Source organism: Cryptotermes secundus, unplaced genomic scaffold (genome assembly GCF_002891405.2).
Source record: "Cryptotermes secundus unplaced genomic scaffold, Csec_1.0 scaffold112, whole genome shotgun sequence".
NCBI classification, from domain to species: domain Eukaryota; kingdom Metazoa; phylum Arthropoda; class Insecta; order Blattodea; family Kalotermitidae; genus Cryptotermes; species Cryptotermes secundus.
In genome coordinates, this window is record NW_019718271.1 from 85733 (window position 1) to 99248 (window position 13516).

The window sequence follows — 13516 nt, forward strand, 5'->3', positions numbered from 1 at the left end:
GTCTGCGAGCGTTACCCAGTAACGGCTCTAGTATATTTTTCTCGAGGTTTTTGCCTAGTAACGACTCTACAAGCTATAACACCCGTATTGAGGCGTGCCGCCAGAAAGCCGGAATGGTTGAGGAGATCAGAGTTGATCCTAGGCAACGACCAACGTTCCCGCTGCAACGCCTTGGAATCCGAAAGCTAGCGAACTTAAGCAACGAATTGTTCGAGGCAGTTGCATGACAACGGCTACTATAAACATGTATCCTTCAGTAGGAACAGAATACCAGCAGGGCGTTGTCTAGGAATCGCTTAACAAACATGTTTCCCCGGAGATGAAGAGACAACTATAGGTTCGTTACATAACAACGGGCGAAACCGAAGCATTCTACATGGTGCGCTCTATTCAGTCCGAGTGCACGTTATAAGAGTCCAGCTTCGACTTGACCAGTCAGTCATTCACCGGAGAGAGTATGGATCTGGTCAAGTCGAAGCTGGACTCTTATAACGTGCACTCGGACTGAATAGAGCGCACCATGTAGACGGCGGGGTCGAATACCTCCACCGTGACCCTGCGAGTCGTAGGAGGCGACGAAAAGGGAAGTCTCAAATCTGAGACAGTAAAATATGGCCGCGAGCCCCAAGGGACTCGGACCCGAGAAAGACTGCGCTGGCAAGGGCCGCTAGCATGTAAATAAGACAGACCAGTCCTCTCGTCAGAGAGGACGGCCCCACCAAAAATAAAAAGACCGTAACGTTCAACAGTAATAAATATCTTGTCATGAGCCCCAGACGGGGCTCGACACCAAGACTTACGGACTGACTGACCGTCAGCCGCAATGTGATTTGGACTTGGACCAGTCAGTTCTTAGTGTAGCTCCGACTAGAGCAGAAGCAAGTTCGCATCTGTGCAAAGGGAGCAGAAGATTTCAGCAAGATAGCGGCGCGAGTAATTGTATAGTGAAGACGAAACATCCGAAGACGTTGTAAGTTGATAATAACTGTAAGGTGTGGGTGTATAAGTGACTGTCCAACAAATATTCGTTCAAATCCGAAAACGACTCGCGTTGCCTAGCAACCAAGGGACATCCCTGAAAGAATCTCGCGATTTCCCAGCGTGCCTAAATTTAATACCAAGAATAATTCAAAATTATTCTGGAAGCACCATCTGCAAATTCCCCACTGCGTAGACCACTGGGTTTTCTACCCAATATTTAGTTGGGATTTCCATTATTCTTCCGTTGCCCGTATGCCTACTTCCTCAGTCACTAGATTAAAAAATCAATAATTGCCCCTCGCTTAAATTACCGGATATTTGAATGCACTTCCCCCTTTCCTCCCTCTTGTTAGCTTTCCATATCCAATCAATTTATGAACGCTCCATCTCTGACATTTCAAATTAAGATGGCGTTTGTTTTCGAGAATAAAAATGAACAATTTATTTAATCAGCTGTAACGAATTTTGATCTTTGTGTGCCCGTAACTTTTTTATGCAATCTTTTCGGTGTTTGTTTAGGGTGATGACTTGATTTGAATTCACTGACATGAATAAATGGATGGAAGATTTATTAGCACGGTCTGCAGGGTGAAGCTGCTTTAACCTAACTGTCAGTGAAGGAAAGTAATTAACGTTGACAAGTGTCGATATGGGCTTTACGTGGAAATGAAGACATATCAGAATAATACACTGTTTCTAAAAGTTCTCGCTGAAAGTGAAGGATAGTTTTATCGTAATATTACAGTCTGAATAAATTTATGGAAATATGTGTCCGAAATATTTCGGAATCCATCTAAAATCAACCAGCTTAACAATAAGAGCGATATGGATGCCAGTTGTGATATTGTTCAAGGATTCATTAGCATCCAAACGTTTTTAAAATTTTAGTAATTTATTTTTTAATGTGCCTGGATTTAGGAATGAATTTCGAATATTTATATATCTTCACTCCATGTAAACTCAAATTTAAAAATGAAAACAGTTGTATTTTCTTGGATATAAAACTCTCCAGACCCGTGAAAGTCAACTATGGTATTCAGTACCACTATTATCAAAACGCTGGTAAACTTCTAGAGAGTCAACAAACTCCGTGGCTTGTAGTCCACAAGCGAACTATACCGAACGAGCGCCCGCCGCTTGTTGCCGAAGTTAGTGCCAACTTTTGCTGATAGAGGGTGTTGCATGGTCAGCGCAACGGATCCCCACGGCCGTTAATCTCGGTTTTCTAGACCGGAGCAGCTATTTCCATGAAATAGCTCCTCAATTATCCTCACAGGGCTACTGGAACCCGTTCCAGACCCACTACTTCTCAGAAAATCTGGTAGCGCCGGGAATCGAACCCGGACTTGACCACTAGACCACTAGACCACAGAGGCGGTCGTATCCTTAGGGTGTTACAATTAATTGTAGTTAACGCTTGTGAATATCCAGTAAATCGATTCGCCAATCCAAACACGTGATATTAGTCATTAATAAAGTAAAGTAGAGCTACCCCTGTAACAGACCGTGAAGGCCCATAGGGTTGTGAGACGTTGAGGGTCCCACATTATCTAGACAATCGGCTCAAAGATGGCGGTAAGGTTGTCAGCCTTACGCACCGGCCGCGCTTTACTCCCCAGGAAAATTATTTAATTAATTCCTGGTTCTCATTTCTGTTAGAGGCTGATTCGACCCAAGGGCCCTTGGGCGGCTGGAATATTACGTCAATTTAAAAAATCCAATGACCTCATCGGGACATGAACCCGCGACCTCCCGGGTTTTAGCATAATGCCTCAACCAACTACGTTACCGCGAGCCCCCTATTAGTCACTAATACATGTGACAATATGAAAAGGTAGGATGAATGCTGCCTAGGAAAATCATGGAAATCTCCCTCCGTTTAGTTTGGTATTTACACATTTGATTATAGGTAGAACCGGAAAATAGGCATGAAAGTGTTTCAGAAAAAAAACCTGTAGTATTGAATAACAATTTTGTCGTTCATAAGATGAACATTCTTGAGAAAATAAGTCCGAAATCAAAATTAACCTGACATATTTTAAGGGGCATGCAGTGGCAATAACATGAAATGAAATTTATTAGTGTGCTTCATGAGTGTCAGTGAAAGAAAATTTCACTTAATTACCAGACTCATCACCCAGTACAGATCAGAGAATCGTGGGGAGTGGAGTCCAGCTGGGTCCACTCAGCACGGAGGCCACTGGTTGGCCTACTGTAGCCTGCCCCGGGTGATTATGATGATGGAGAATTTGGTGGAATGAAGACTGGTAAGGGAAACCGAAGTACTCGGCGAAAACCCGCCCCAGCGCCACTTTTGTCCACCAAAAATCTCACTTGACCAGACCCGGGATCGAACCCGGCGCGCCGCGGTGGGAAGCCAGCTGCGGCCATCCTGATCAGAGAGTAAAGCACGGTAATTATTTTGTACATTCGAAGTCCAAATATCTGACTGGAATATGAACACAAGAAAGAGTTTCATCTTTTCAGTTCATGCAGACTTTATACCGAATTTCTTAAATTTCTGAGGATAGCAATTAGCGGAGATATTAAGAGAAGTACCTAATTGCAGCTGACAGTGGTCGCGCTGTCTAAGGCACGAACTGTCTACGTTCGCTAGAAAGATGGGATCGTGGGTTCGAATCCCACTAATGGCATGGATGTTTATGTTTGCATATATTCAGTATTTGTGTTGTTCTGTGTAGGTAACAACCTTGCGACGGTCTCATCACTCGTCCAAGGAGTCCTACCGTCTGTGTAAAAAAGATTACGAAACTGAAGAAGAGGTCAGGGCCCAACAAAGGGCTCTAGAGCCATTGTTGAATGAATGAAATAACCTAAAAAGTACGATATATACAGCCAGAGATTAAGGGCAAGGAATCCAGACTAACACTACCCTCATCACTAAAATTGTGACCATCTTCGACAACTTTCAACCCTTCTGTAATTTTAGAAGCACTTCCACTTGAAGCTGAAATGGAAAGGAACGAATACTTACCACTACCCTTCTTGTTTGGGGTGCTGATTCTTATTTCATTGTGGGTGTAGGTAGTTTGGATTGGTCGTGACGCTTTTCCATTCTGCTATGCAAACAGATGGCAGAGCCCTCTGTACACAGAAGTTAAACTATAATTGCAAGCTGCGTATCAACATCCCTCTGGGATCTTTCTCTGGCTTATCTTTAATACCAAAAAGGGCTTTATAATTCTATCTAACATCACTTAATTTCCATCTCCTCCACAGAGTGTTCAAACAAGTGTTTGTCGCCATCTGCCAGAGGAAGAGAGAGAGAGAGAGAGAGAGATGACATTCTATTCGAGGCGCGTTGTCGTGGATAATTCACAATTATTGTCAGCTGTAACGGACGGAACAGAAACATATTTGGGTAGGAAATCCGTGTTTCTTTCTGTAATCATCTTCCGAATGGACAAAGCCACCCTATAAAGGTGTTACTTTGGCTGAAGTATCCATGTGATTTCATAAATTTATCTGAAAACGATAAACAAACCGATCTCCGCTAACTTTTGGCCACAATAATAATATCTGATACCATCAAGTGAGTTTCGTGAACCTCAGTAGAAATACCTGACCATCAGGGATCACAAGGAACTAACTGTAATATCTTTACGTCACGTGTGAATTTTTGACGACCGTCTCTGTGGTCTGAGTTCCTGGCTACAGATCCAGAGGTACGGGTTTCAATTCCCGGCGCTACCAGATTTATGAGAAGTAGAGGTCCACTCAGCCTCGTGAGGATAATTGAGGAGCTATTTCAAGGAAATAGCGGCTCCGGAATAGAAAACCGAGATTAACGGCCGTGGGGATCCGTTCCGCTGACCACGCGACACCATCTATCCGCTAAAGTCGGTACTAACTTCGCCGACAAGCGGCGGTCGCTCGGTCGGTATAATTCGCTTGCGGACTAAAACCACGGGGTTTTCTTGTTTTGTGAATTTGTGACGTGCAAAAGACTCTGAATTAAGATCACTAATCTTTTTACAAGAAACAAAAGAAGAATATTATTATAGCGGTCGAAGTTTCGGATTGGCAATTCCTGAGATTCTACTGACGAGTATGTTGAATTAGACACGGCCATTATGAGAAGAAATCTGTATGAAACTTTTTCGTTTCTGTTGGTTACTATGCATCTCATATGCAACTTGCTTTCTGAAACCTTTAATATTTTTAAACGTCAAAATCCCATCTGTACCACTGGTGTACACCCAACACATGTTATCTTCATCTTCAGGTAACTAAAATTTCTGATGAAACTGCTGTGTTTCTCACTGTAAAATCAACTTTTGGGGTATGCCCCCGTCTATATGCCCATGTGTCCCCGTGGTGATGGGTAGTTCATAACAACTACTTACTTACTCACTTACTCATGGAGCTGAGCCCTTCTGGAGGAGCCGCCAATTCTGAAGCTACTCAAGAATTTCCCAGCATTCTATGGAACCCGAAGGTTCATTTCCGTGTTCACAAGAGCCCTCCATTGGTCTCTATCCTGAGCCAGATCAATCCAATCCACATCATTCCCTTCTATCTCTCTAAGATCAATTTTAATATTGTCCACCCACCTACGCCTTGGTCTTCCCAGTGGTCTCTTTTCTTCCGGCTTTCCCACCAATATCCTATACGCATTCCTCGTCTCCTCCATTCATGCTACATGCCCTGCCCACCTCATCCTCCTTGACTTGATCATTCTAATTATACTCGGAGAAGAATACAAGTTATGAAGCTCCTCGTTATGCAGTTTTCTCCAACCTCCTGTCACTTCATCTCTCTTTGGTCCAAATATTCTCCTCAACAGAGCTAAATGTTTTTCTTCCAGTGGCAACTATTATAGGATCCGTGATGAGACTAGTTTCGCTATGAACACTTTTTAACTTTACCAAAGTTGTGAATACGAATGCTTCCTAATATTTTAATGTAGCAGTGGAACTTCTGAACGCAGATTATAGTCAGATGTATGAAATGGTAATGATGGATGACCGGAAACTGCTGGCAGCTGTGTTTTTTCATCTGCCATATAACGCCGTGTAGTCCGTTAAAAGTCAACCAACGATTCGCAGGAAAATATCACCTTCATATTTAGGGTTGAAGAGCAAGCCAAACAAGAAAGTAGCATGAGACAGAACAAGCGAAGCACTTGACTGGCTTACTCTTAAACCCTCAGGATGGAGGGGACGCGTTCCTCCGAAACGTCGGTTCACTTTCAAAGGACTACACGGCGTTATATCCTAGAAGACAGTGCACTTCACAACTGCCGTTACATCTACCTACATATCTATCTCTGGCTCTACAGCCCTTGTGGACCTTAGCCGTTTTTTCAATTTCTTAAGCCTTGGATGGGGCATCAGACAAACAAGGCTGCTACCTACATGAAGAAAGCGGCCTCCGTAGTCTAGAGGTAACGTTCCCACCTCATGATTCTTAGTACGCGGGTTCGTGGAATTTTTAAGGGCGGAAAAATTCATGGAACAAGTCCTCCGGGAGGGACTTTAAGCCGTGGGCCCGTGTCATAGCTTTACGGCATGTAAAAGAACCTCATATCTCCTAAGGAGATCACTGAGTCAAATTCAAGGACATTTCCCGCCCAACAGTAGTCTCTAATGCCTCTGATAGACGGGGGAAGCATTATAGATACCGCCAAGCCAGTAGAGGCCGAACTCGCTGGCTTGGTCGGGACTGATGGTAAGCACCAGTATCGGTAGGGTATAGAGACTGGTAGAATATCATAGAGGGAAGCACAATGGATCAAACTGGTCGCGGTGCATGAGGAAACCCACCCTCTCTAAATAACTAACTAACTAACTACACGAAGAACAACACAGAATAAACGCACCCAAACATATATAACTTGAGTGGGATTCGAACCCACACTACACAGCGTCCGAGAGGGTGAAGACGGTTCACGCGTTAGACGGCGTGGCCTCGGAGTTCGACAACCATCGTTCTATAAATCTCAAATCCTACAGGTAGCACAGAGATCCAAAAATGATATACAGCTGATCAACAAACTTGGTAATTTCACGGCTAGGATAATGGTTATTTGTAGTCACGAAAGATAGTCTGTTCCGAAGTTAAGCGTAAGGAATTAAGTTAAAGCAACCCAAGTGATTATATACACGAGCTGTACCGTATTTCGTTACGGGCTGTTGGTCGGCAGAAGTTTAATCTAGTAGAGTGGGCTCCGGAAATATACCATCGAGAGAGGGCGCAGTAGCTAACGTAAATATCTGGGAAAACCAGACTCTCCTGTGGCGGCGTACAAAGTGAAAACATTTTATAAAGCACAGAAGTATACTAGCACCATATTGGAAATTCTGCAAGTAGCCTATAGAGCCCTGGCATCTCCTCTGGGCGCCATCACATATCCGGAACACGAATTTCATATCCAATTTTGTCCACGTGCAGTAAGTTAAGAGTTTGGTTGAATCTGAGGCATTTGCTTCTTGGGATTACAGGTACTGGGCCCTTAGAAAGCCCAAGGCGTGAGCAGAGGTGATTCATCTTTTTGACTGGTTATGTCATACGCAGGGAGGGAACGCCCTCCAAAACAAAAAGTGCTACTGGGACCACCCCGCTCGGTTGCACATCCCTGGTCAACTTCGAACACATTTTTCCACATTATTTCATAATTACTTCATGTGTCTTAGAGTTATCCAAAGCGGTCACTGCGGAGCATTAAAATACGCATAAAATATTTTGTGAACCATTTATAGCCCAGCTGTTGCTATACTGCTAACATATTTCACAGATCCTCGTAAGGTAGAGGCGTAGATCATTGCGTGATCATTATGAAGTTATACGATTTTATTTTAAATTAACTTACTTAACCTGTTCCTCTTATGCCTTACGGTGTCGAGGTTGTTGTTTTCATTTTTATCGTTTTACAGATGGTAGGACTCCTTGAGCAAGTAATCAGCTCGTCGCAAGGCCTCTACCTAAACACAGAATAAACACACACACATAGCAAACATCCATGCCTTGTGGTGTATAAGAATAATATATAAGAATTCAGTTCGTACCTCACAGGAAACAGATCCGAACCCACGGTCCCGGCTTCCGAGCGAGCGAAGACAGTGCACGCCTTAGACCGCTCGGCTACTGTGACCGGCAGTGTATAAGAATAATATATAAGAATTCAGTTCGTACCTCACAGGAAACAGATCCGAACCCACGATCCCGGCTTCCGAGCGAGCGAAGACAGTTCATGCCTTAGACCGCTCGGCTACCGTGACCGACTTTTAAATTAACATGAACACCAAAATACTATTACCGGAGATCTCAATGCACAAATAGGACTTTTCTTCAGTAAGTTTCCCTGCTAAAAGTAAACTGTACCCTTAGAAATATTTTAGACAGACAATACAGGGTGTCCCAGGAGGAAAGGTCAAAATTCTAGGAGGTCGCAGTATAGGTCATTGTAAACAAGAGTATGCATGTACATATGTATTATTCCGAACGGTTTCCGAGACAGAGATATTTCGCCGTACAATTCCAAAGTTGTTGATAAGATATTACGTAAGTAAGTAAATAGTAAAGCTATCCCTGTACCAGGCCATGGACCCCAATAGGGTTGTGAGACGTTGAGGGTCCAACATTATCTAGACAATCGGCTCAAAGATGGCGGTAAGGTTGTCAGCCTTACGCGCCAGCCGCGCTTTACTCCCCAGGAAAATTATTTAATTAAGTCCTGGTACTCATTTCTGTTAGAGGCTGAGTTGACCCCAGGGCCAAAGTGCGGCTGGAAGGATTAGATCAATTGAAAAAATCCATTGACTTCATCAGGACTTGAACCCGCGACCTTCCTGCTTGTAGCATAGTGCCTCAACCAATTAGGCTACCGGGTGCCCACAAGATATTACGTACTGTTTCTAATATCCGTATTTATTGTTGAAGTGACAAAGTTGGTATAATTTACCTAATTTAATACATTTTCGAAAATTCTACCGTCAATGGAAAAAATGTAGGCGTTTGCGGAATGTTAACATTTGCGGCGGACACCATAAATCCCAATTTTACAAAATACCTCGGAATAGCTCAGGCGGTATAGCGACTGGCTATGGGGTGGAAGACCTATGGGTCGGAGTTCGAGTCCCGGTGGGGGGCAAGAATTTTCTCTTTTCCAAGTCGTCCAGATCGGCTGTGTGGTCAACCATACCTCCTACCCAATGTGTACCGAGGATCCTTTCCTTGGAGGTAAGCTGACCACTCGCCTCCAGCTAATGCCGAGGTCAAGAAAACGTGGATCTATACATCCACTCCCCCATACGCCTTCATGGCGTAGTGCTTAATTGGTTAAGCATAGGCACAACTTTACCTTCCTCTTGCCAATTGCGACGCTTCTCAGAAGTGTAACACTCGTGGGTTGTCGATGGATTGCCGTACAATAAAACTTGTCTAAAACGGAACTCGGTTAAACGGAATCAAGCATCTACAGGAGGGAATACAGAACCAGAATTGATTTTTAAATCGCGTCCAATATTAAACAGTGGTAAAAGTAGTCCCTCGCCGGTCACGGTAGCCGACCGGTCTAAGGCACGTACTGTCTTCGCTCGCTTGGAAGTCGGGATCGTGGGTTCGAATCCTACTCAGGGCATGGATGTTTAGCTAGTGTGTGTGCGTTTTTCTGTGTTTGTGTACAGGTAGAGGCCTTGCGACGAGCTGATCACCCGCCCAAGGAGCCCTACCGAATGTGTAAGATCTAGAAAAACAGACGTGAACGGAGAAGTTCATGGAGGTATGCCTAGGCACACTGGGGCTGTAGTGCCAAGGGAACAAAAAAGTAGTCCTGGTGCTCAATTAATTAAGCACAATGCCATGAAGACATGGTTCTTAGGTTGGCCGCGCCATAGCTGAAGCTGTTAGTCGCTGGCTTCCCATTGCGGCGGCCCGGGTACGATCCCGGGTCTGGTCAAGTGGGATTTGTGCAAAGTGGCGCTGGGGCAGTTTTTCTCCGAGTACTTCGGTTTCCCCTGCCAATCTCCATTCCACCAATTGCTCCACAGTCACCCTTACCTATCATCTGGGGCTGGTACAATAGGCCAGAAGTGGCCGCAGTACAAGGGACTTAGTCCCACCCCACTAGCAATAACAAAAATAATACACAGGGGGGACTGGAGCTATAGCTCCATCACTCTTGACGTCGAAACTAGATGGATGTGTGTGATCAGCTTCAGACCCCGGCCGCTTTAACCCCGAGGAAATCTCCCTTGGTATTCACGGGATACGAGGCTGAGCGGACCTCAGAGCCGGTCTGGACTCTGTGGAGAAGAGAAAATTCTTGGCCCTACCGGGAATAGAACACGGACTATACCGACCGAGCTACCATCGCTTATCGGCTAAGTTAGTGCCAACTTCTGAGGATAGGGAGTGCCGCGTGGTCAGTGCAATGGATTTCCCCCGCCCACTACTCTCGGTTTTCTAGACCGGAGCCGCTATTTCCTTGAAATAGCTCCTCAATTTTCCTCACGAGGCGGAATGGACCCCGTTCTAGACCCACTACTTCTCAGAATATTTGGTAGCGCCGGGAATCGAACCCGGAACCTCTGTATCTATAGCCAGGAACTCTGACCACTAGACCACATAGACAGTCGCAAACTATATGTGTATCTCCACTTACGTGTTAGAATCATCATATGCATCATTGTAGTCATCGTAACTGTTGTAGTCATCGATGTTGGGGGCTGCATCCCCATTGGTGGGCACATGTCCATGACCCCAGACTGAAACAGACAATGGAACATTCTTAATAATAATAATAACAATATTAATCTGTGGTCGCTATAGTCTCTCTTTTACAGTTCCTTAATCATATGGACCGTCGGTAGGACTCCTTGGACAGGGTATCAACCCGTCGCAAGGTCGCCACCCACAAAGGACAACACAAACGCAGACAAATATAACTACTTTTGTGGTTTCCTTTCATCCCTTAATATCGTGTTATTATTCTTTAAGGGCTTAAAGTAGTAACTGGAAAGGAATTGAAAATATGAATATTTTCTGTGGAGTAGGAGAGCCGGGGTAGGGTAGTCGGTATAGCGACTAGCTATGTGCTGGGGGACGAGGGGTCGGAGTTCAAGTCCCGGTAAGGTAATGAATTTTTCCTCTTTTCCACGTCGTCCGGACAGGCTCTGGTGTACACCCAACCTCCTATCCAATGTGTACATGGGGCTTTCTCGCGGGGGGTAAAGCAACCGGGGCGTGAAGCTGACCACTCATCTCCATTTAGTGCAGAGGTCTAGAAAGCGTGGATCTACACGTCAATTATCCCACATGGTTTCAAGGCGCAGTGCTTAATTAATTAAACACAGGGATAGCTTTATCTTATCTTTACCTTTTTCTGGATCGCCTCTGTGGTCTAGTGGTCAGAGTTCCTAGCTACAGATCCAGAGGTCCCGAGTTCGATTCCCGGCGCTACCAAATATTCTGAGAAGCAGTGGTTCTGGAACGGGGTCCACTCAGCTTCGTGAGGATAATTGAGGAACTATTTTAATGAAACAGCGACTCCGGTCTAGAAAACCGAGTTTAACGGCCGTTGGGATCCGTTGCGCTGACCACGTGACACCCTGTATCCACAAATGTTAGCATTAATTTCGCCGACAAGCGGTGGTAGCTCGGTCGGTATAGTTCGCTTGCGGACTAAATCCACGGAGTTTTTGTTTTGTTTTTACTGACAGCTATACCGTTCTAGCTGCTGACAAGATCGGTAAAGAAACCGTAAACAATTAAAGTAGGTGGATGATTGACAGAAAAATGCTTTTTTTTTTATTCATTACAACCCTGTAACGTTTTGTCGGTTTACCAAACATGTACAATGAATCGAAGTTTAGCAAAGATATTCAAGTGTTGGTTTCATCTTGTAAGGTGAGAAAGACAGTACAAACGGAGGAAATATACGTGTACACTGCCCATCTCTCCCTCAGGTTTTATAAGATGGAAAATTCCCCCCCCCCCCAACACATACACGACAGATGTTAGGGAATCTGGAGACCGAATTACTTGGTCCACTTTTACTTTCAGTTGATTCAGTCGTTAATTGGAAAACAGAAAATACGGTCCATTCCTTCTCACATCAATTCCCGTTCTTAAGTTCTGCAGGAACTCAGTATAACTCTGAGTCCACGTAGAAACCAACGCAATAAAATGGTTGGAAGATAATGAATGTTTCTAAACAGTGTGTCTCCGTTCTTTGAAACTCCAGAGGCTACAAAATAACTACGTAACATTGTGGAGTCCTTGCTTATTCAGTTAGTCAAAAATTACTTGCTCTTATTGACCCAAATTGGGCCCATTTTAATTTTGTCTTATCATCACGTCCCACGTGCTGAAAGTGATACTTCCCACTAAGGTTTTACTATCAAAATATTGAGCACGCGGAAGCGTAGATGCTTGAGAGGCTAAGTTACACGCCGGAAGGTAGCAATTTTTTTTTTAATTCGCATAGTGGGGGGGGGGGTGGACTCCAACTGGATCCACTCGGCACGGTGGCCACTGAATGGCCTATTGTAGCCTGCCCAGGGTGATTATGATGATGGAGAATTTGGTGGAATGAAGAATGGCACGGGAAACCGAAGTACTCGGAGAAAACCCGCCCCAGCGGCACTTTGGCCACCACAAACCCCACTTGACCAGACTCGGGATCGAAACCGGGCCGCCGCGGTGGGAAGCTAGCGACTAACCGCGCTAGCTATGACGCGGCCTAAGGTCGCGGGGTTCGGTTCCCAATGAGGTTATTACGATTTCAATACACCTAATCCTTCCAGCCGCACTATGGCCCTGGGGTCGACTCAACCTCTAACAAAAATGAGTACCAGGAATCTCCTTGGGGTAAAGGGCGGCCGGGGCGTAAAGCTGACTACCTCACCGCCATCTGTGAGCCGATTATCTAGAGAAAATATGGGAGCCTCGACGTCTCATAATCCTATGGACCATCACGGCCTGTTACAGGGATGGCTTATTTTTTCATCAAAATACCGTTGAATTTTTCAATTATTCCCCATGAGTTATATAAAACTTGAAAATGTTATCTTTATATACAAAATGATATAAACATGAACCTACCAGATTTTTCACAAAGTTTCCAATTATAACATTTCTTGAGCTTAGTCATTTCATCTCTTAGAAGTCAAAATATCGTCAACGTTCTGTTTTAAAACACCCTCAACGTCCGTTTGTCTCTCAGAGAAAGATGGTTAATTTGGACACGCACGTAAAGGAAAGAGATGAAATTACGATTATGTAATTTTAATCTTCGGGCTTCTACAGCGTGGTGCTATAAAGGAAACGGAACTCAGTTACATCAGCAATTCCAGGAATTTCATATTCTCTTAATGTTTGTCGTAATTAGAAGTTCTGATCTATTATTGGCATCGTTCTTAAGTAGGTCTACATGAATTTTCCCCACACTTTGAAGTGCTTTAGTAGGTGACGCGAGGCGCGGTAGTTCATTCAGTATAACGGCTGGTTACAAAGTGAACGAGGTTCGATTCCCAGCAGGAGCAGCGATTTATCTGTTCGTTGTCATACTATT

The 13516-nt window shown here is 44.4% G+C and overlaps 1 protein-coding gene across 1 annotated transcript in view; it reads right to left on the reverse strand.

Annotated features, from left to right (window-relative positions):
• The window catches only part of LOC111868683 (inactive tyrosine-protein kinase transmembrane receptor ROR1), a gene marked incomplete in the record, with an annotated part of 251479 nt that overhangs the window by 50927 nt on the left and 187036 nt on the right, over positions 1-13516 (reverse strand). Inside the window, 1 exon segment of the mRNA XM_033753148.1 lies at positions 10607-10709. Coding sequence (XP_033609039.1) covers positions 10607-10709 — 103 coding nt within the window.